This window comes from Procambarus clarkii, chromosome 51 (assembly GCF_040958095.1).
Source record: "Procambarus clarkii isolate CNS0578487 chromosome 51, FALCON_Pclarkii_2.0, whole genome shotgun sequence".
NCBI lineage: Eukaryota > Metazoa > Arthropoda > Malacostraca > Decapoda > Cambaridae > Procambarus > Procambarus clarkii.
The window spans coordinates 3,910,580-3,934,757 of NC_091200.1; the positions used below are offsets into that span (position 1 = coordinate 3,910,580).

The 24,178-nt window shown below is 45.4% G+C and overlaps 1 protein-coding gene across 3 annotated transcripts in view; it reads left to right on the forward strand.

Annotated features, from left to right (window-relative positions):
* The window catches only part of LOC123774589 (beta-1,4-glucuronyltransferase 1), a 73,533-nt gene that overhangs the window by 19,464 nt on the left and 29,891 nt on the right, over positions 1-24,178 (forward strand). Inside the window, exon 1 of one of the 3 annotated variants that reach the window (XM_045768980.2) lies at positions 17,309-17,452. The exons of 1 other annotated variant lie outside the window; for it this stretch is intronic. In XM_045768980.2, the coding sequence (XP_045624936.1) occupies positions 17,440-17,452 (13 nt within the window). In that variant the 5' untranslated portion in view covers positions 17,309-17,439. Of the gene's footprint in view, positions 1-17,308; positions 17,453-24,178 lie in introns of those variants that run through there. One more of the 3 variants, XM_045768982.2, reaches the window with a different exon arrangement.

A 24,178-nucleotide genomic window follows, 5' to 3' on the forward strand; every position in this document is an offset into this window, starting at 1 on the left:
GTATCTGAATTTTTGTATTTTAGCAAACATAGATGGTGCCTGGTAGAGGTGTCACGTTAACATAGTGGCACTTGCCTGCTTGAAGTCACGGAGCGAGTGGGTTCATCTTCGGGTCTCTGTGGTCATTAGAGCTGTCCGTTGTTTGATATATCATAAGCCAGACCGACCCGTTGGTTGTAGCCGTGACGATTTCTCTGTGAAGGTGGAGTATCCCATTATCCACTCTTAAGCATCCACTTGGGCTGGACGGTAAAGCGACGGTCTCGCTTCATGCAGGTCGGCGTTCAATCTCCGACCGTCCAAGTGGTTGGTCACCATTCCTTTCCCCCTGACCCATCCCAAATCCCTTATCCTGACCCCTTTTCCAAGTACTATAGAGTCAAAACGACTTGGCGCTTTCCACCCTGATAATTCCCTTCCGTTCCTAAGCATCTCTAGTTGGGCGGTATATAGGCTGTGGAAGACTAACAAGGTCAGGAGTGTTCTTCCCTGTGATAGGAAGTTACTGCTCTGATACAGCAGTTGATGAGAGAGATACTGTTGATGCCCCGTTTTCTGGTCACATATATGTATGTACGAGGCCTAGGTTGAAGTTAGCGTAGTTCATTTATTATGCACCCCATAACCATCCTGTGGGCGGTAGTGGAAAGGGTTACAGAGGCACATAATGGGTTCAGGGATTGAACCCCACAATTCATTTAGCTAAGTTAGTTAGTCTTGATGAGCTAGTTACAAAATTCAATGCACATCGTGACATCAACAATGGGCTCAAAACGTCTGCAATATTAAAGGCAGACTTGAGGTCTAGGAAGGTGGTATATGACTTTTCAGCGTGCAGGATAAGAAAGGTGGTGATGCAATGATGCACACTCATTCTATGCATGAAACCATATACATGGGACGATAGCACGGATCTTATTCTATGGAGGAGATGGTTTAGGACCATTCTCTCGAATGTTTTGCAAAGGCAGCTAGTAAGGGAAATTGGGCGGAAAGCATTCTCTTGATTTGTCTTGGGAATTGGAATGATTATACTGTTGGTCCTAGATATAGGAAGATCCCAGTAATATAGCTCATATTACACAGCTCAAAAAGGGGATTTCCTGGTACTAAAGGAAGCAAATGCATTATGTCATACGTGATACCATTCTCACAGGGTGACGTGGCCTTTACCTTTGTTTAGGGCCGAAAGTGACTCAAACTCGGTAAATGGCACATTGCATTTATCTTCCTTGTGGAGCATGAAGTCAACGAGCCTTTCTCAATATCCGTAACCAGCATTTAATCTGAACTGTGTGTCTGGGGAAGATTGTTGAAGCTAGAGGTGGTTGCCCAAGCATCGACTAACTCGTTTGCTCTGTGTAGAGGGTGAGGGTGTGACACTTGGCCGATCTTATCGCCTTTAATTCTTTTAATATCCTCCTATGCCTGGCTGAGGGGGGGTGTGAGAGTTGAGACTGTTAACAAAAGTTTCCCAGTTACCTTGCTTGAGCTGTCATGCGCTCCCTCGCCATGGCTAGGGCTTTCTGAAAGAGCTTGAGCATTGCTGGCATACGTGTTTCCCTATAGGCAAGTCCAACTATTCTGGCAGTGCGTTTCAAAGTACGCAGTTTGGGGTCATTGTAATAGGCATGGTGTTTATTATTTTTCATTATCGTTCCGACTATTGGATGGTGCGGGTGGGGGGGGGGGTCGACCTAAAGGGTCAGCGAACATCTGAATGCTCTGTACTAGATCGTGGTTAAATGTCTGGACTGTGGAGGGATCATAAGTGCTGTACCACTCTGACACATGAGCAACAAAAGTCTTTACGTCGGGTAGGAGGAACACTGAGCCGTTTGCGTTTAAAAGTCCCACCGAGCAGGATGGTATTTCAGATACATAGAGTAGTCAATCAAGGATGATGATCTGATAACAAATATCTTACAATAGATGATGTATACTGTTATGATCCTGAGCCAAAGATTGGCACTCTGCAATGAACCAGAATCGTAGCGCTTCTGTTTTCAAAAGAATCGGGGGACAATTCACTTCAGTATTTTAGTGATAGGCCCCGATTGTTTAGGATTATGTGTGGGATTTTGACTAGTTAAATTATAGAATATTGATAAATAGGTTGAGTTTTTGAAGGAGTGAAGATAGCTAACAAATTATAGATTCAAGAGGACTTGAACCTACAGCTTGGAAAATGGCGGTCTCCGTTTCCCTGCCAGACGCAGGAGCACCAAGTTGATATACTCTGTGATATTATGATGATTAGTGCTTTGTAAAGCTAAGAAGTTAGTTACACTTTGAACTGATTAGTGGCAATCATATTTGTATTGAAGAATAAATAATGTTACTGTACGATCAGTTTAATGATTCAGGCAGCAGCCACATTGTGTTGAAGAAGGTCTTCTCTAACCATACTCCAAGCAGTCTGGACCTCGTGCTGTGGGCGTGCTCTCTTCCTTTTTCTCTTTTACTATTCTCCTCCCTTCTTAATCTTTACTATACCAGTTATGTTAAATATTCTTATTGTACGTGCCACTAGTTGTTCGAAATGTATTTGAAGTGTGTTCTCCAGGCCAGTGTTTGTGCCCCAAGTGTATTTGAAGTGTGTTCTCCAGGCCAGTGTTTGTGCCCCAAGTGTGTTTGAAGTGTGTTCTCCAGGCCAGTGTTTGTGCCCCAAGTGTGTTTGAAGTGTGTTCTCCAGGCCAGTGTTTGTGCCCCAAGTGTATTTGAAGTGTGTTCTCCAGGCCAGTGTTTGTGCCCCAAGTGTGTTTGAAGTGTGTTCTCCAGGCCAGTGTTTGTGCCCCAAGTGTATTTGAAGTGTGTTCTCCAGGCCAGTGTTTGTGCCCCAAGTGTGTTTGAAGTGTGTTCTCCAGGCCAGTGTTTGTGCCCCAAGTGTATTTGAAGTGTGTTCTCCAGGCCAGTGTTTGTGCCTCAAGTGTTTACTGTTTGGGGTGGCCTAGAGATAGTGAACACTTGTTGCATGTTAAAGTTATCAAGTGTTATGTACTGTCCCCTTAAGGAAAGTAGATCTTACCTCTAATTTTGCTGTATGTACTCTCGTTTCCTGTTTATGGATTCAATGAGGTAACATAAGTTCGAGCTGGTAAGGCGCTGACTGTACTTGGGGTAGATTAGGGTTAATAAATTATATTAAGGTATTAACCAGAGGTTTCCATTACTCATTGTAAGTTGGGAGGGGGCAGGGTTGATCACGCTAGACACAGACTATATATATTTGGTGTTACTTTTCATTTGCTGGGAATTGTTTCCCTTGGGGGCTGGGGCCTTACCTAATCCCAGTAGTTATCTTGAGAGGTTATCTTGAGATGATTTCGGGGCTTTAGTGTCCCCGCGGCCCGGTCCTCGACCAGGCCTCCACCCCCAGGAAGCAGCCCGTGACAGCTGACCTAACTCCCAGGTACCTATTTACTGCTAGGTAACAGGGGCATTCAGGGTGAAAGAAACTTTGCCCATTTGTTTCTGCCTCGTGCGGGAATCGAACCCGCGCCACAGAATTACGAGTCCTGCGCGCTATCCACCAGGCTACGAGGTCCTACGAGGTAGTTGGTTAATCCCTTACCTTAAACATTGACCCTACAGTGCAAACACTCATGTGTAATGTACACCAGACGTGAGAAACGTTGAGACCAACACAGACGTCTCCTGCTGTGACTGTTGCCACCGTTCATGAAGGGCAGCCGCTCCGTCTCCTGCTGTGACTGTTGCCACCGTTCATGAAGGGCAGCCGCTCCGTCTCCTGCTGTGACTGCTGCTGGTGTTGCTGCCACCGTTCATGAAGGGCAGCCGCTGCGTCTCCTGCTGTGACTGCTGCTGGTGTTGCTGCCACCGTTCATGAAGGGCAGCCGCTCCGTCTCCTGCTGTGACTGCTGCTGGTGTTGCTGCCACCGTTCATGAAGGGCAGCCGCTCTGTCTCCTGCTGTGACTGCTGCTGGTGTTGCTGCCACCGTTCATGAAGGGCAGCCGCTCCGTCTCCTGCTGTGACTGCTGCTGGTGTTGCTGCCACCGTTCATGAAGGGCAGCCGCTCCGTCTCCTGCTGTGACTGCTGCTGGTGTTGCTGCCACCGTTCATGAAGGGCAGCCGCTCCGTCTCCTGCTGTGACTGCTGCTGGTGTTGCTGCCACCGTTCATGAAGGGCAGCCGCTGCGTCTCCTGCTGTGACTGCTGCTGGTGTTGCTGCCACCGTTCATGAAGGGCAGCCGCTGCGTCTCCTGCTGTGACTGCTGCTGGTGTTGCTGCCACCGTTCATGAAGGGCAGCCGCTCCGTCTCCTGCTGTGACTGCTGCTGGTGTTGCTGCCACCGTTCATGAAGGGCAGCCGCTCCGTCTCCTGCTGTGACTGCTGCTGGTGTTGCTGCCACCGTTCATGAAGGGCAGCCGCTGCGTCTCCTGCTGTGACTGCTGCTGGTGTTGCTGCCGCTTGATCAGTGGAGCGACCCAAGGGCGAGTTGCTAGGGAGGCTGAGGCTGCGATCCGTCTCATCTTGATCCTGTTGCGATGTCTGCTGCTGTTCCTTATCCATCACTTCCAGTTGACTGTGGGGTCTAACTGTGGGTGCTCCCCCCACACTAGGATGAAGCAGACTAAGAGTGCAGCATCAAGGTAATAGATGACCAAGAGTGGCAAGTTCGTTTGTGGCCGTTTTCCGATCATCACTTATGATAAGTGTGCAATTTCGTTGCTCAGAGCTACGTCTGACAATGTTGTATGTATGTGTGAATAATATTTGCGTTTATATATGTGAAAATGTGTAGATAAAGCACACACTGTAAGCTTGCTCTGCTTGCTTATCTCGCGACCATGTACCAAACTGTAAGATGCCGTGATTTAATTAGATCTCTAACATTGTAATTTATAGCAAGCTTTAAGCAATAAAACTTGAGGCATTGGCACCACAAATATGGATTGCTTAGGCTATAGAACATTGGAGTAGAGTTCCTGAGCCCGTTATGTGCTTCTAATATTCTCCATCACCACTCACAGGATGGGTATGAAAGGACAACCCATCCTCCTGCTTAGATAGTACTGTCTTTGGTAATTCGTAATTGGTAATTTTGGTAATTAGTAATTCGAGACTATTGACGGTCGTCAATAGTCGCGAATTCGTACGTATTTAGCTTCTTGATAATAGTATACCGACTAGTAATTCTTTCAAAATTAATGAAGCTAAAACAAAGATATTGCTAGACCTATTATACCGCACACATGTACTATATTAGGCCTCAGATATCGTGTATTAGGCCTAGGAAGGTTAGTTTAGTTTGTCGAAGCAACACAAGTCAAAAAAAATAGTTTTCCGGTTTGTCCAACTCAATAGTTCAGATTTCTACGTTGTAATATCGTTGTAGGTGGGTAGATATACTATGGTCCTCATCGGTACTATAAGTACGGAAGGGATAATAACTAAACTATCCTCCTGGATTGGAGGCTAGTTAAGTCTGGATAGTTAAGATAGGTAGTTCAGTCCTACCCGCATGTTGTTTAAGATTAAGATTCGCTACTTGGAACAAAAAGTTCCAAGTAGCACGGGCTATGGTGAGCCCGTGACTGCCTACTCGCAGTAACATGTTTGTAATAGGCTGGTGATGGGGATGTATTAACAGCTGGCGTGGTTAAGGGAAGGAAAGGGGTGGTGTAGGTAATGGGAGACCAGTCGGGTGATTGGAGGGGGGGGGGGTGTTAAAGGGGGGTGGCGGCCTTTTGAACTTCCTGATGTCACCATTACATTTACCCTGCCTTTGGCTTCATTATTATTTTTTGTTTCACATCGCCTATCCTATTAGTGGTAATGGGAAATACTGCAGCAGCATATAATTACCTCGAACTGAACACCTCAAAATTGGTTTAAATAAGCAAGTTTCAGCACTGATGAGCTGGTTGTAAAGTTTAATACTTACATCAACAGTCACTTTAGAGTCAGTACAGTCACTTTAGAGTCAGTCAACAGTCACTTTAGAGAGTAACAAGATCATAACCCCAAGAGGCCCTTAATTAACCCGGCTTAGATTAGTTCAGTTTTTTTTTTTTTCATGGGAGACATCTCCCGTCACGCAGGGTGCAGTCGCACCTCCACAGATCTCCAGTATCAGCTCTTGATACTGGTAATGGCTCCAAAGGGCCACCACTTACGGGCTATTCATGCCTGTGCCACCTTTTGGGTGGCTTAATCTTCAATCAATCAATAGTTCAGTTTATTATAGAACCAATATCCATCTTGTGGGTGATTGAGAGAATGGTTCGCGACATACTTGCGTCACGAGATTGTTACTAAGCTAAATAGTGTTGGGCTCTGTTCCTGCTCCCATTATGTGCCTCTGTAACCCTTTCCACCAGCGCTCACGGGATGGGTATGGGGTGCATAATATATGATTAACGTAAATACATAATGGGTTCAAGTGTTGGACCCCCGATGAGTACATTTGTCGGGGAAAGTTAAAATATAACCTGTTTGTCTAGTGCACTGCCTACAGTAGGCAAACTTCGAAGACTTGATTTGAGCTTTCGGGTATTACATAATTTTGAAGATTTTTACGTTATAAATCCATATTTCTTGATCATTTGATAAGGTCCACATCGGCTCACATGGACGCTAGGCTGAAGCTCTTACTTTCACATCTACTTTCCTGTTGTTTCAGATTCAGCTACTCAGAACAAAAGTTGCAAGTAGCACGGGTTATGGTGAGCCCGTAGTAGACTTACCTGGCACAGGAGGGGGGCTGTATCTACCTTCCGTTGTAGTATTTAATGCACTTCACCCTGAGCAGCATTCCACGATTCTCCACCCTTGACCTTCACTTGTTCAGGCTTTTGAGTCTTCAAGGTCGCTTCTCTCCCACTCCCCCTCCCCCCCTCTCCCTCCAGGCACTGGTGCAGCGTCGTTCCCTTCCACAGGGTCCTCCCCCGTGTACCTGTGTCCAGTCTTCCTCCTACTCCCTCCCTCCGTCGCCTCCAGCGTCAAGGAACTGTCGTAACCTTTGCCTACCAGGAAATGCCTTCATCAAGAATCATCTCGCTACCCAGATTACGTCTTGCGCCGGTCCGATATAGAAGTCTCCCTACTCATACTAAGCTGAGCTAACAAGCTCTGTTCTTCCTCAGTCAAGGAACCCATTCCACCAACTCGTCCCGTCAAGACGCCTGCCAACTCTCATTTGTTGCATCAAATGCCTTTCAACAGCATAAGTTTTGCCCCTCTTGTATGATATATGGTGATTGCGATAGCGTTTCTTCCAAAACATTGTATTGCTAATCCTAAGTGCTTCGGTGTTTCACTTCACCATTCCACAGTCAATATGAGGAACGCACTACCATTGTTCCTCCTGTAGCTTGGTCTAAACCAAAGTTTACGATTAATAACCGTCCCCCCCCCTCCCATCCCTCAAGTCTGAAGCCTATATGCCAATGAAAATAATGTATGTATATGTCAATGAATAACAATGTATAATAATTCAGAATTACTCCAAAACCGCCATTCAACCCCTAAGAAAATGGAAGCCCTCAGACAATACAAAGTTTATCACTATAGTTACTACATAACTACAGCTGATAGGAAGAAAACCCACTAACTCGGTCCTCAAAACTTAACTGCAACATCTTTCTCTGAAGCAAGACGCTGATGAACTAAAGTGATTTATTATGGTTGTTGTTCTCTTAAGATTCAGCTACTGGAAACAAAAAGTTCCAAGTAGCACGGGCTATGGTGAGCCCGTAGTGGACTTACCTGGCACATGAGCAGGAGGGCTGTAACTGCTCCCTCCTGACCTTACCATCTCCCATATGTAGAGCCTTAGTGTAGTTTCACGGGCTTTTCATGCCCGTGCCATCTCTTGGGTGGCTTAATCTTCACCAATCAATCTTAGTGTAGTTGCGGAAAGAATGTTTATAGTCAATTGGACTTGAAATTGTGTGGGTGTTGCTTCCTTTTAACCGCTTCACCTTAAACTAAAAAAAGGTGAAGCCGTTGATTATAATATTATGGTATATCTCTTGCCTCGATATTGTGTGAGAAGATGAAACGGAGACGCGCGTCTTGGCGGGTTGAACACGTCCACCTCTGGTTCATGCATCCTTCCATTTCTGCTCCAGTAGATTTATCTGTGAATGAAAGAATAGTTAGGATTGGGTTGAGGCAGTATCTAAGGGTTGGCAGGGCTTTTACAGAAATTAGTCCAGGTTAGTTATCACGTCACTCTGGCATTGTAACTATAAGGTGTGAAGGATAGAAGAAATTGTTTATGTAATAATCTAAGATGAGGTCTGATAAATACCTTTTGTGCCCTCTGTAATGCTTTTGCGCTACCGCTCACAGGATGAGTATGGGGTGCACAATAAACTAGCCGCCTTCGGCGGCAACAATCAATCAAAAATCATCACTCACTAGTAGTTTATAAATATAGGTGCATGCACATTTATAAGCCGTTCTAGACTGTTAGAAGGATCACATAGTTTGTGTCAAGAACTAGTTATGCGATACTAAACATCTCCTATCTCGAAGCTCTATAACAGGTGTTCAATTATTAACATGTAAATATTTAAATCAAAATGACCCAATACCATAAATTTTAACCCAATATCCTCAGTTTACTAACTGTAGGTAGTAAATGTGGGTGACTGTAACTGTCCTCGCTGCTCTCTGGATGGGGGGCAGTGTGCAGGATAAACACAAATATTATGAAACTAGCTCCCTGCATATATATGTTTCTTAGCGTAGAGACTGTACTTATGGTCGGTCTCTAACTCGGTAATTGTTGATATAACACTATTAAATTTTGTAACTAATTTATCAAGAATGTAATTTGCTTAGCTAAATTAATTTTTGGGTTCAGTCCCTGAGCCCATTATGGGCCTCTGTAATCTTAACTACCGCCCACAGGATGGGTATCGGGTGCATATTAAATGCTCTAAACTACCAGGATGGTTAGTCACACAGGGGCCTGCGATCAGCAGCCTCTACTGACAGACTTTGCATACATTGAGGATATCCTCAAGAAGACGAAAATGGATAAAGTAACTTCAAAGTTTCAGGTAACTCATATGAGCAGGTCTGAGGAGTCTAGTGACTGGACATTCTATTAATTTACTGTGTGAGGTCATCATGACCCAGTTGTTCATAGTTTACACAAGGAGTGTTGGCCAGTGGACACTTGTGGGCTAGCGCAAGTGTCTCCCTGCTTCCATATCCTCTCGGGTTGCCAGCCCATTACAGGAATTACACATTATTAAATATTAATGTACACGGAGATGATGTATATCTGGACGACTCGCTGTTCCTCGATCCCAGATAAAATAGACGAACTTAATCTGTCTTGAGCAGTCATTTCGTACATGTAACCACCTAATGTTATTTGTCACGGGAGCCACACACGTGTGTTTCCCATCTTGGAAAATGATTAGGATAAAATTTCCGTTGTCGGGGACAGGCAGCATGTGCTAACGATTATCGAGGGCTCCTTGGGCTAAATACTGACCTTCTCAAGCATGTAACTGACGACAACAATTGCCTAATTCTTGGGTGCTTAATTTACTGCTAGGTAAATAGAAGCATCAAGTGAAAAGAAGCCATTTCTCTCCTGGCTTAGGATTGAAACCAGGTCTCTCGGTTGTGAGTAGAGAACGTAGACCACTGTGCTACAGGACCCAGTGGTCGATATGTCAGGTTCAAAGTAATAGAGATAGTGTGTCTGGGGGTTTCCCATATAATTTGTGGTGCTTCTGTGGGAATTTCCTGCAGGATATATGGAAATTGTAGGCAAACTAAACACGTCAAGGAATGTCAACATCCCATACCTCACAGACGGATCAGTAGACCAGCAGAGACATGAATCTGGAGCTGCAGTTAGGGCAGACAATTCTCTAGTTGGAGCCTCAAACAGGTCCTCAACTTTACAGATATGGGAGCCATTCAGGAGTCACTTTGGAACACCGCGCACCTGTTGTACTCTTGTTGAACACCATCAACACGTTATCATACAGATTCGAGAAATTACATTGAAGCCTTGTAACAAGAACACTCGACAACATGCACCTGACCACAAATGTTATAACATTAATGCAAACCCTCAACGTCTAGGTCGTTGAATACAGGTCAAGTGGGTGCCAAGTCTTGTAGGAGGAATGTAAACATTTACATACCACAGTCAAACATTAAGACAATAATTAAAGATAGAGCAATGCATGAACAGAAGTGCACTTACACGCATCAGGCTTGGATACCCATATGCATGGGAAATAGGATTATAAGTTCCAGAAGAGCATTCATTCATTCAAGAGCATTTCTTCAGAATGTCAGCATTCTGAAGAAATGTCAGACCACTGGAACATTATATAATACAGTGGAGTTACAAACCAAATAAGACATTCACCGAGATTATACAGCGCATAAGTTGTTAAATCTCTGGAAATAATCTTACTAAAGTCAACATATGTCATAAATATTCATCCAACACCTAGGCAAGAAAGAAATACCCCCCCCCCCCCGCAAGCACAACTAAGTGAGTACTTAGTGGGCCAGCTAGAGGCTTGGGGCCCGCGCAAGAATATACTTCAAAAAAATCGACTAGAAAGTCGATTATTTATCGACTTGTCTATCGACAAGTCTATCGACAAAATCGACTACATATTTGGATGGTAACAAAGACTCGTGAGTGAATTCAGCCCTTTCTCAGCAATTGATTCCCACAACGCACGAAGTGCCGACCTGACCTGAAACGCACAAACCCATGCCACCCACCTAGCCTAACCAACCAATGCATAGAAAACTGGATGTGTGTGAGCTGCTGCTATACATAGTACCCCAATCCAGCCCGTCCTCCTAAGGTTTCCCAATGTCAAGAAAACGGTCAATGTAAAGTGTCCTCTCCTATCCTACCAGAGGACCCAAAACAGAAAACGGGACAGTACGTCACTCTCGCCAGCCGCTTCCATTTTCTAGCACTACAATTTTTGTCAGTAACGCATGCGATTGAAATGCGACGTTCTTTGTAAGAGATCAGGTTGCCCAGTCACCCAGCTTCAGTACAGCCACCACCAGGGGGTACAAAAGGAATACCATGCTGTTCTACGTTTTTTGATTACGAAAGTCGTTAAAGAATGGGACTTACTAGTGAACATTCTGCACCTACATCTGCCACCAAGGTAATGTTATTTAAACACGACTAAAACAGAAGCGAAAAAGAAACAGGGAAAAAGGAGGAACCTCCACCTCCATTTAAAACTGACCCAAATATCAGAGTAACAAGGTTATCGCGAATAACCGAACTCATTTACGGGCTCACCATAGCCCGTGCTATATGGACATTTCGTTCTGAGTAACTAAATCTAAAACAGAAACAACAGCATGCGTCAACGCTACCCATATGCTTGGGAAATGGGAACCAACGAATAGGTGAAGCAGAAAAGCAAATATTATGGATGAGCAAATGGTCACTAATTCAACAACTGAATAAACTGTACACATTCCAGGAGCGAAGTAACACGTGCAGCGTACCCGTACAATTGATCAGTGCACGTGATCAATGGCAGACTGTCCCATATTAACCAACTTCCGACCCCCCCCCCCCCACCACCCACCTAGATATGCTGAACTCTGTATATATGGAACTCTTAATGATATACCTGACCTGTACCAGAGATTTAATGTATGCTGAAACTATTATATGTAATTATAACTTGAGCTTGTAAAACCCCTTGAATCATCACCTGTGCTCAGTGATCACCTCTGCTCAGTAGCTGGCTATATACAGTAGCAGCTCTTGCCACTATCAGTGTGAGGCGAAAATGTATACAGGTAACATGTTGTTGCATAACAAGTGTGTTAATTTACGACTCCGCCTGCGGTGATAGACATCATTAGCCACCTCTCCCCACACAGACCCCCCCCCCCCCCCGATAAGCCACCCTCACCTACGTTACTTTGTGATGATTTCGAAGCTTAGCGTCCCCGCTAAGAGGCCCGGACTTCGACCAGACCTCGTGGTTGCTGGACTGGTCACCTTACCTTGAGATGCTTCCGGGGCTTAGCGTCCCCGCGGCCCGGACCTCGCCCAGGCCTCCTGGTTGGTGGACTGGTCAACCAGGCTGTTGGACGAGGCTGCTCGTAGCCTTGCGTATGAATCACAGCCTGGTTGAGCAGGTATCATTTAATGGTGTTTATCCTGTTTCCTCAATAACCTCTTACGTAATAGTCCTCCCTCACCCCCCCCCCCCCCGATAACCACTCCTTAGGCGTTACAGGGAATGAAAGCCAGTGAAGGTCTTGGTTCGCCATGGTACCTGCCCTCACCCCCCCCCCTTCTCTTGTTTGTTTTAGATTTGGCTACTTAGAACAAACGTTCGAAAGTAGCACGGGCTATGGTGAGCCCGTAGAGGACTTACCTGGCACAGGAGCGGGGCTGTAACTCTGCTCGCCCTTTCTCTTCTCCCCACCCCACTTTATATATCCTCCCATCCCCTCCTCTGGCTTTACGGGCTATTCATGCCCGTGCCGCCTCTTGGGTGGCTTAATCTTTATCAGTCTCCTCTGCCTCACCCCTACCATGTCCTCGGCACTGACAAGCCGCCTGCGATCATCCGCTATATTTCACATTTCTTCAGCTTTTCCTTCACCTTTATTTGTCCGGCACCAGCACGCTGCCCTCAGCCTCCACCACTAGACACAGCTAACGAGGAATCACTAAAACCGAGGGAAGCTGAGTAATACTGCTGACCTAGATTTACTCTTAGTTGGTAGATAAATGGTTATGAGAGTTCAACCCCAATAAGTGTGAGGTACTGAAGATGGGAAAAGGAGATAGGAGACCAGGAGGAATCTATACTGTAAAAACACGGCAACTACAGGAATCTGAAAGAAAATACTATTCATAAGCGGTATTTATAAATCTAAATGAGGATGTAGCAAGTATATGATGACCATAATATACTCGTTACAAACTCTCATTAGCTTAATGAGATGGGTTTGGAGCGAGCATATTATCATATACTCCCTACAAGGACTTTCTAAAGAGTCCTGTAGCCTATGAGGTTAATGGTGAAGTATACGCAGCACTTGCATGGTACCCCCACCTCGTCTAATGCAGAAGCAAACTATAAAAGGTGCAGAGGTTTTCAGCAAGACAAGTGCATGAATTACGAGGACAGGTTTAGGCACTTTATCTGGCAACAATAGAGGAAATATGGAAGCTGGGACATGATCACTACATACAAGGAAGTGAGAAAAGTAGACCCCTACCCTGACGCATGGCTGTGTTGCCCTGCCCTGACGCAGCTGGGGGCGCAGCAGCGGCAGCAGCTGTGGGAGGAAGTGAGTGAATCAGACGATGATAGTCTTAGGCTTGACTGACCGTCATCTGGTATGATTGGCCCAGCGCGCCAGCTGCAGCCTGTGTTCATATCATTATTGTTCGTTCAGTCATTTCATTCTCATTATTATTTTAACATGTATCTGGTCATGGCCGTGTTAATCTTGTTTTCAGTACTGTTTTTGCCTTGTCTAAATACGTACTGCTAGATTAAAAACAAAAATTAACATTTGATCTAGGAAAGGAAACAATTTTGTATTTGTGTGAAGGGTTCAGTATATGGGGTAATGTTGCTGTCAAGGCGACACTTAGCTGTGCCTACTGAACTTTAGTTTCCAAGGTTGACACTTGGATGTGGTTACTATAATGACGTGATAATAGTAGTTACGTCATGATTACGTTACGTCACTCGAAGGCGGAGGTCGAGTCCAGGAGGAGTGCTCCCTGGTGGCAGGCCAGCTGCAGTGTCGAGTGCTTTGTTGGTGTTGATTAGTGAATGTAGGCCGGCCTGCAGTTGGCGGGAGGGACCACTTGTGGTGCTGGTGTGAAGTCTCTAGTAGGATGGTGCCCCTGTGGTATGGTGCCCCTGTGGTATGGTGCTCTTCACATTCCATCAGTGTGGGCGAATAGTTCTGTTGACCGTTTACATCTGGTCAGATCTACATCGGTAGGTGAAGCAACCTCCCAGAGATACTCATATCCGAGCCTAAGCCGAGCAGTAACATCTAGAAATTGGCTGGTTTTCACCACAAATGTAAATTACTCTACCTGTAAAATATTGGGGTCCAGTTTCTGATTCCATTTAATGACTCATCTGATTTGTAGTGTTCAGAGGCTAGAGGGTGTAGGAACGTCGTGTATGGAGGTGTGTTCGTTCATGCATTAAATATTTTAAATTTTGTCCTGAAGTGTGAGTTTATCCTGTGAGTGAACATACAGCTATACCAGCCTGTACAACACTCCATGCATTTTTGTGATACTCCATTTGTTTAGTTTTGTTTATGCTGCACATTTTCTTGCCTGTGAAATCCGAGATCGATTTCCTGTGCTGCTTTTAAATGCCTCTCAGTCAGTAGGGGGGGGGGGGGTTGAGCTTGGGCTCTTTGGTCCCGCCTCTCAACTGTCAATTAACTGGTGTACAGAATCCTGAGCCTACTGGGCTCTATAATATCTACATTTGAAACGGTGTGCGAAGTCAGCCTCCACCACATGACGTTCTAATGCATTCCATTTGTTAAATACCGACACTGAAAAAGTTCTTTCTAACGTCCCAAGTGTGTATAGGAAGCGTGGTTGTTGGCCAATTTTGCAGTTGAGTATCCTTACCTTCTTTCTGTTTCCAATGACCATTGATGAATATTACGTGTGGAACTATGCACCTCTGGCCCCCGCAACTCCCTAGCTGGTGATGGCAACGCACTCTTAACATTATCAAATCAAAATTAAAAAAAAAAATGTTTTCATGTAAAAGTACATACATAAAGATGAGTTACAAACATAATGTTGGATTTATAGATAGAGCTACAGTAGTACATTCAATACCTAAAGCCACTAATACGCACAACGTTTCGGGCAAAGTGTGGGGGAGGAAAACCACTTGGCCTAAAGCTTAATACTAATTGAGATTAATGTATAAATTGTGCAGAAAGAGGAAAAAAAGTGGGGAGGGGGAACGTGGCAGACATCGGCAATTATACAACTTGGTCAACAAACAGTATTGTTTGAAAATACCAAGACATGGGTTGACAATTAGGTAGGTTACATGGAGTTTATTAGGTAGTACTTAGTTTCTCTTAAACTGGTTGGGAGAGGTACAACCTTTGACATGATTGGGAAGGTCATTCCACATTCTGGGTCCCTTGATTTGTAGAGCATTTTTAGTTTGGTTAAGGCGTACTGTTGGAATATCAAATGGGTATTTGTTTGTGGGGTGGTGCCCATGGGTTCTGTTACAACCTTCTAGGAAGCGTTTAAGGTCAGGATTGGCATTACAGTTCAGAGTTTTAAATATATAGAGTACACATGAGAGGATGTGCAGTGACTTAATATCTATCATATTCAGAGATTTAAGTAAGGGGGTACCGAGAGCTGTCTGGGGCCAGAGTTTGATATTGTTCTAATAGCAGCTTTGTGTTAAGTAATTAGAGGACGTAGATGATTTTGGGTAGTAGAACCCCAAACACAAATACCATAATTGAGATAAGGATAGATGAGAGAGTAATAGAGGCATCACTAGGGCAGGGCGAGATACAAAACAACTTATCTTAGGAAGAATGCTAGCAGTTTTAGAAACTTTATTTGCTATATTCAGAATGTGATCCCTGGAAATTCAGCTTGTTATCGATGAGAACACAAAGGAATTTGCCATCTAATCTATTACTAATTTGGATATTGTATATTCTTAGATTAATTTGATCTGAGGATTTATTACCAAACAGAATATAGACAAATTTTGTCAATGTTAAGGGTTGAGTTTGTTAGCAGTTAGCCAAAGATGGACTTTATTTAGTTCAGCATTCACTGTGACATTTAGAGCAAGAGGGTCAATTTGGTTTGAGGTGTTGAAGAGGCATGTGGAAGGTCATTAATGTAGATGAGAAAGAGTAGGAGGCTGCCCTGTTAGAACACCAATGTTGATGGGTAGGGTGGGAGAAATGGAATTATTCACAGAAACATACTGGAGCCTGTCAGTAAGGTAAGACTGAAGGTATCGGAGGGAGTGACCTCCGACTCCATAATGATGTCATTTAAGGAGGTTTTGGTGGTTGACACTGTCAAAAGCCTTATGTAGGTCAACAAATAACCCAACAGGGAACTCATTTTTATTAAGAGCTGCATGTATCAAGTTAATCATACTAATCGGTGCATCGTTAATGCCTTTTTGGGGTCTGAAGCCATATTGGCAAGAGCTAAGTATATTGTGTTTGGCTAGATAAGAGTAAAGCTGCTTGTAGATTAGCTTCTCAAATATTTTTGACAAGGGTGCCAGAATTGATATAGGTCTGAAATTGTTGACATCAGTGAGATCACCACATTTATGGACTGGGGTTACTCTCGGGGTAACAAAAAGGAGGCCTGGTCGAGGGCCACGGGGATGCTAAGCCCCGAAATCATTTCAAGATAAGTCAGGTCAGCCTCGGCACTCTTAACTCTGAAACGGGCAAAGATATTCTCTTAAACAGGAATCTCTAGTTCTAATTGCTTTTAAGCATGTAAGTTCTTGGTGGTAGTAAAGAGCAGTACCACCACCTCTGAATAGGTCGATAGTTGTGCATTGCTGAGTAGTTTGGTATGTTAGTTGAGTAGTATCCTCTTTCAACCACGTTTCATTAAGGACAACAAAAGAGAATTTGTTGTCAAATGTTTGAATCAAGGCACTAACATCATCAAAGTGTTTGCTTAGAGATCTTATATTAAAGTTAATTTCAGAAATATTGTCATTGTGTTAATACATTGTTTACATGTGCTGTATAATACCTGTAATTTTTATCATTAAAGTGATAATTGTCATAAATACTAGATAAGAGGTTTAGTTCCGGTTCTATACTAGTTTCCGTAAGAGGGCTCTTTGACGGTAAAAAGGTAATTATAAAAAGATCCAGATATAAAAAAAAATACAAAAAAAAGAGGGTAGAGGGGAGAGTGCGTGTAGTTCCGTCCCATTAAATAAAGGTAATGGAGAGGTACGGGAGAATGAAAAGTTGTAGAAATGTGAAATATAGCGCGAGATGATAGCAGGCGAGCGTTCACTGGCACTAATTCACTGGTTCAAGGGGGGGCTAATGCCGTAACACCTCCCCCTTCCTCTCTCCAATCTCATGTTCCTAACCCCCTCCCCTAACCCCCTTCCCTCTCCTCACAGCTCCCTACCCTTTATCCCTCGCCCCCCCCTACCCGTCCTCCTCTCCCTTCTCTTCCCCTGCCTCCCCTCCTTCGCCACTCTACCTACCCCTAACCTCCCTCTCTTCCCGCCTTTGAGTTGTGTCTAGAGATGGTGTTGGATAACAGTGTGGCCGAGGTAGTGACCGGGGGAGGACGTTCGACTCCTCTCCCTAGTTTATACTGATACTCCTTGCATCTTTTGTGAATTATCTCGTGCTTCATTATGATCTACTACCACCTGTACGTGGCCTATGGAAAAATACTGTTAGTAGCAAATGTTTATTGTGTGAAAATATTTGATATAGACTACTCATTCAGTGCATTTACTTACACAACTGCTAATTCTGAGTGTATATGCTTGGTAGTAGTGTATGTAGGTGGCATATTATAGAGTGGGAAGTGCAAGGAGCCCCACGTAGATGAGGAGGAAGTTGTGCTATATTAGTGTTTGTGGATTGTTTCTGTGGCAAGCAAGTTAATGCAAGTTGACTGGCAGTTTCCCCAGGTATAACTGGCAAAGTTGTTGGTAAACATTAAGTTTAGACAAGTTTGGGGGTACTAAATTCGCTATTGGCTTGTTTAGTTTAGTTTGTTTATGCACCGCATACCCACCCTGTGAGCGGTAGTTGGTCCCCCATACCCGCCCTGTGAGTGGTTGTAACCCCCTCATACCCGCCCTGTGAGCGGTTGTAGCCCCTCATACCCATCCTGTGAGCGGTTGTAGCCCCTCATACCCATCCTGTGAGCGGTTGTAGCCCCCCATACCCATCCTGTGAGCGGTTATAGACCCTCATACCCATCCTGTGAGCGGTTGTGGGAAAAGTACACACGCACTTAATAAGCTCAGTTCCAGAGTCGTAAAATTAATTTGGCAAAGGAAAGTTAGCCTTGCTAAGCTAGTTACATAGTTCAACACATGTGTGCAGTCATACGTGAAACTGTTACATGAGCTCAGTACTGGTACTGAGCTCAGCCGCCTGTAATGACTTCGAAATGCACTTCAAATTTTGTTTCATTTGTTTCTTGCCATTTCCATTATGTGGGCAGATAGTAAGTCTTATGGAGTTGCATATAATGTGCTCAGGAACTGGACCCTAATGATCCATAAGCTAAGCCATTTACGTTTTATGGTGAGCTAGTTTAATGTATAAGAAAAAAGGTGAATCGTAGCTGCCATATACGTAAGCGGTGTTTTCTAAGAATACAAGTCGAGTCGTACACAAGACGATTCGCCAATGGATTTTAAAATCTAACTAATTCAAATTCAAATGTTTATTCAGGTAAAGTACATATATACAAGAGGTGGTATAAAAATTGATAGATTTATAGATAGAGCTAGTACATACAATGCATAGTCTAACTAATCAATCAATGCTAATCTAACCTACCTCAACCCAACCCAACTTAATTTGACCGGAGTTGAGAGAGAGGGGAGGGAGGGTTGTAGGAATTATAAACAATAGAGGGAGTCATATATAAGTAGGGGACAAAAAATAAAACATTAGGTAACAATTGATTTGAAAAGACGAGATGGGAAAGGGGGGAGGGGGAGGAGACGGGGTGGGAAGGGTAAAGGAGACGGGGAGGAGGGTAGAGAAGGATAAAGAGATGGAGAGAGTGGGGAAAGGGACTGCAAAAAGGGATGGAGGGAAGGGCGGACAAGTAACTCATACAAACAAAAAACAAATACAAAATAGGAACAAAAAAGTTTGTATAGGGCGATAAAACGACGAAACTGTAGGCTATATATATATTTTTATATTTGTTACACATTGAGTAAATAAACCTCCAAGATTTTATTATTATTATTATTATTATTATTATTATTATTAATAATAATAATAATAATAATATTATTATTAATATTATGTGCGCAAATTGTTGTGCAGATAATTCAAAGAAGAGTTATTAAAAGCCTAATAGCACGCTGGATATAATTCGGTATATATATATAGTGACAAGATGTGCATGGAAATGTTACCATTAAATGTTGCCATTAAATGTGAGTTATTAAACTTGTATTTACATTTTATGTAATGGGATGAACTGGTATTTTGTGCGTACGTGTGACACGTGGGAGAAGTTTTATATTTTATTATTATTTCCTATCACACATGTGGCCCCCCCACACATTTATAATGCTAATATACATATATACATTTTCTTCTGTCCTCCGTGGACAAGATTTAGAGATCTGTTAACCATATAGTTCAGTGATTTATTGAACAATTAACCACAGAAGATGATTGTTAGTGCTTTTAAAATGTTAATCTAACCTACATACAAACATAAATACACAGGTTTACGTCTGGCTTACATAGCGTGCGCGTGTGTGCGTGTGTGTGTGCGTGTGCGTGTGCGTGTGCGTGTGTGTGTGTGTGTGTGTGTGTGTGTGTGTGTGTGTGTGTGTGTGTGTGTGCAGGTGTTAATGTGCTCATTTGGGGCTGATTAATGCTCAGGCTTCATATTTTGAAGCAGTGGATTGGTGTGGTGGTATTGGGGGCTCTCGTGTGGGAAGGGGGAGGGGGGGGGGGGGGAGAAATAGATAGAACATGTCAAAATTGCATTCTGGGGGGATGGGGGGAGGGGTCTCCTAGCACTTGAATGCTGCAACATTCTGGTGATGATAATGCGGATAGTATGAAGATTGTTACAATGATGAAGCTTGTAGTGTAGTGTAAATGTGGCATCCGTTTTCACCTGAACAGTGCCGGATACCCCATCCTATATATATGTATTGGGGGGGGGACACACAGACAGACACAGACACACACAGATTGAGAGCCAGGGCGGACCCGCCACCTGTGTACTCATATTTCGAAATTAATTCACTACTCCAGTATTCCTGAATATAAATTTAAAATATTTTAACATTAAAAAATGGTGCGATTAATTTATGTAAATACATTTATATTCAGAAATACTGTAGTAACAAATTCATTTCGAAATGTGAGTGCACAGGTGGCGGGAACGTCCCAGCTCTCAGTCTGCCCAGGTGTGAGTGTGTGTCATTACTACTAGTAAGTCAAAAGAAAAATGTATGTGTGGCATACAAAAAATTTTCCTATGACCATTTTTTTCTACCACAGACATGGCCACACATTTACGATGCTAACCAGCATATATACATTTTCTTCAGTCCTCCATGGACATTGGTAGGCAATGACGCTCTCATTTGGGTAGATTGAATATACAATTTAAATATTTTAACAAAAAAATGGTGGTTAATTTGTGTAAATAAATTTACAACTGCTACCGTATTTAATGGGAATTAATAAGTGGATAAACAGGACAAGAAGTTTGCATATATAACGATCGGGGATCCCGGGTTCGATTTCCGGCGGGACAGATATGTTCGGACAAATTTCCTTTCACCTAATGCTTATGTTCATCTAGCGGTAAATAGGTACCCGGAAGTTAGGCATCTGTTGTGGGGCTCCATCCTGGGGAAGGTTAGTAGTTCTTGGCGGACCTCGATACAACCCAGAACAGTGTCCCCCCCCCCCACACACAGAGGGGGGGCCTGGTAGCCTGGTGGATAACGCGCAGGACTCGTAATTATGTGGCGCGGGTTCTATTCCCACACCGGGCAGAAACAAATGGGCAAAGTTTTTCACCCCTGAATGCCCCTGTTACCTAGCAGTAAATAGGTACCTGGGAGTTAGTCAGCTGTCATGGGCTGCTTCCTGGGGTGTGTGTGTGTGTGTGTGTGTGGTGTAGGGAAGAAAAAAGTAGTTAGTAAACAGTTGATTAACAGTTGAGAGGCGGGCCGAAAGAGCAAAAGCTCAACCCCCGCAAACACAACTAGGTGAATACACACACCAAAACACAAGAAAGGTTTTGACACAGTACCCGATAAGAGACTGTTGCATAAGTTGGAGAAACCAGTTAGTTTAGTTCATTTATTATGCACCCCATACCCATCTTGTGGGCGGTAGTGGAAAGGGTTACAGAGGCACATAATGGGCTTAAGGACTGAACCCCACAATTCATTTAGCTAAGCAAGTTACAATAAACCAGCTAGAGAAAGTGGTAGGGTTCATCCGATGGATAAGCGAGTACCTAAACAACAGGAAGCAGAGAGTTACTGTGAGAGGGTGAGACCTCAGATTGGCGTGATGTCACCTGCGGAGTCCCGCAGAGTTCTGTACTCGGCCCTATCATGTTCTGATATACGTGAAGGATCTTCCAGAAGGTATAGACTCGTTCCTCTCAATGTTTGCTGATGTTAAAATTATGAGAAGGATAGTTTGAAGACGGAGGAAGACTGCAAGAGACTGCTACAAGGATGACCTGGGCAGACTGAAGGAATGGTCCAACAAATGGCTACTAGAGTTTATCTCGAGCAAGTGCAAAGCGATGAAGATAGGCGTAGGGAGCAGGAGGCCAAACACAAGGTACCAGCTGGGAGAGGAAATTCTTCAGGAGTCAGGACGAGAGAGAGATCTGGGGGTTGATATCACACTAGACCTGTCCCTTGAAGCCCACATCAAAAGGATAACATCAGCGGCGTATGCAAAAGTTGGCGAACACAGAACTGGCTTCAGAAACTTGTGTAAGGAATCCTTCAGAACCTTGTATACCTCATATGTCAGACCAATATTGGAATATGCGGCTCCATCCTGGAGTTCACATCTAGTCAAACACAAAACGAAGTTGAAAAGGGTTCAGAGGTATGCCATTAGGCTAGTCCTCAAGCTGAGAGGAATGAGCTACGAGGAAAGATTACTGGAACTGAACCTCACGACACGAAGACAGGAGAGTTATGGGAGACATGATCACTACCTACAAAATTCTCGGAGGAATTGACAGGGTAGATAAAGATAATGTTTAACACAGGTGGTACGCGAACAAGGGGACACAGGTGGAGACAGAGTATCCAAATGAACCACAGGGACGTTAGAAATAACTTTTTTCAGTGTCAGAGTAGTTAACAGATGACATTAGGCAGTGATGTGGAGGAGGACTGACTCCATACACAGTTTCAAATGTAGATATGACAGAGCTCAGTAGGCTCAGTAATCTGTACACCAGTTGATTGACGGTTGAGAGGCGGGACCAAAGAGCCAGAGCTCAAGAGGTTGCCAGTATATACTTGTAGCAGCACAAGAACAGCTAGGTGAGTACAAACGAATTATATACAGTGAGAAATCAACTTACCTTCTGTGTTAATTTCTACTCCTTTGACGGTCGCAGCCTATGGCTCGTCCTATCTCGCACAATTTCGTTTCCCATATCGGAGACAAGAAACCTGTTAGGCTTATAGATATCTCCCTCTAGGCCTAGCCCTAGAGTTTAGGCTGTGGTTAACAACTAACTTCTCCAGTTTTCCCCACAACCAGTCCCTCCGACGTCAGTGGGAATCGAACGAGGGACCTGTCGGTAGTGAACCGACTACGCTTACCAATGCAATAGTTAATTTTCATCGATAATTCTATCGTATCATTAAGCCTGATGCGATCTATAGGATACAGATAACACGTGGAACCTTGATTATTCAACACCTACAGGGATACAAGTGTCACATTGATTATTCAACACCCACGGGGATACAAGTGTGTGGCACTCTGAGATAGGCAGGCTGGCCTCTCCCCGTCCCGCTGGTGGAGGGGGGGAACTCTCCCCGTCCCGCTGGTGGAGGGGGGGAACTCTCCCCGTCCCACTGGTGGAGGGGGGAACTCTCCCCGTCCCACTGGTGGAGGGGGGAACTCTCCCCGTCCCACTGGTGGAGGGGGGAACTCTCCCCGTCCCACTGGTGGAGGGGGGAACTCTCCCCGTCCCACTGGTGGAGGGGGGAACTCTCCCCGTCCCACTGGTGGAGGGGGGAACTCTCCCCGTCCCACTGGTGGAGGGGGGAACTCTCCCCGTCCCACTGGTGGAGGGGGGAACTCTCCCCGTCCCACTGGTGGAGGGGGGAACTCTCCCCGTCCCACTGGTGGAGGGGGGAACTCTCCCCGTCCCACTGGTGGAGGGGGGAACTCTCCCCGTCCCACTGGTGGAGGGGGGAACTCTCCCCGTCCCACTGGTGGAGGGGGGAACTCTCCCCGTCCCACTGGTGGAGGGGGGAACTCTCCCCGTCCCACTGGTGGAGGGGGGAACTCTCCCCGTCCCACTGGTGGAGGGGGGAACTCTCCCCGTCCCACTGGTGGAGGGGGGAACTCTCCCCGTCCCACTGGTGGAGGGGGAACTCTCCCCGTCCCACTGGTGGAGGGGGAACTCTCCCCGTCCCACTGGTGGAGGGGGAACTCTCCCCGTCCCACTGGTGGAGGGGGAACTCTCCCCGTCCCACTGGTGGAGGGGGAACTCTCCCCGTCCCACTGGTGGAGGGGGAACTCTCCCCGTCCCACTGGTGGAGGGGGAACTCTCCCCGTCCCACTGGTGGAGGGGGAACTCTCCCCGTCCCACTGGTGGAGGGGGAACTCTCCCCCGTCCCACTGGTGGAGGGGGGAACTCTCCCCGTCCCACTGGTGGAGGGGGGAACTCTCCCCGTCCCACTGGTGGAGGGGGGAACTCTCCCCGTCCCACTGGTGGAGGGGGGAACTCTCCCCGTCCCACTGGTGGAGGGGGGAACTCTCCCCGTCCCACTGGTGGAGGGGGGAACTCTCCCCGTCCCACTGGTGGAGGGGGGAACTCTCCCCGTCCCACTGGTGGAGGGGGGAACTCTCCCCGTCCCACTGGTGGAGGGGGGAACTCTCCCCGTCCCACTGGTGGAGGGGGGAACTCTCCCCGTCCCACTGGTGGAGGGGGGAACTCTCCCCGTCCCACTGGTGGAGGGGGGAACTCTCCCCGTCCCACTGGTGGAGGGGGGAACTCTCCCCGTCCCACTGGTGGAGGGGGGAACTCTCCCCGTCCCACTGGTGGAGGGGGGAACTCTCCCCGTCCCACTGGTGGAGGGGGGAACTCTCCCCGTCCCACTGGTGGAGGGGGGAACTCTCCCCGTCCCACTGGTGGAGGGGGGAACTCTCCCCGTCCCACTGGTGGAGGGGGGAA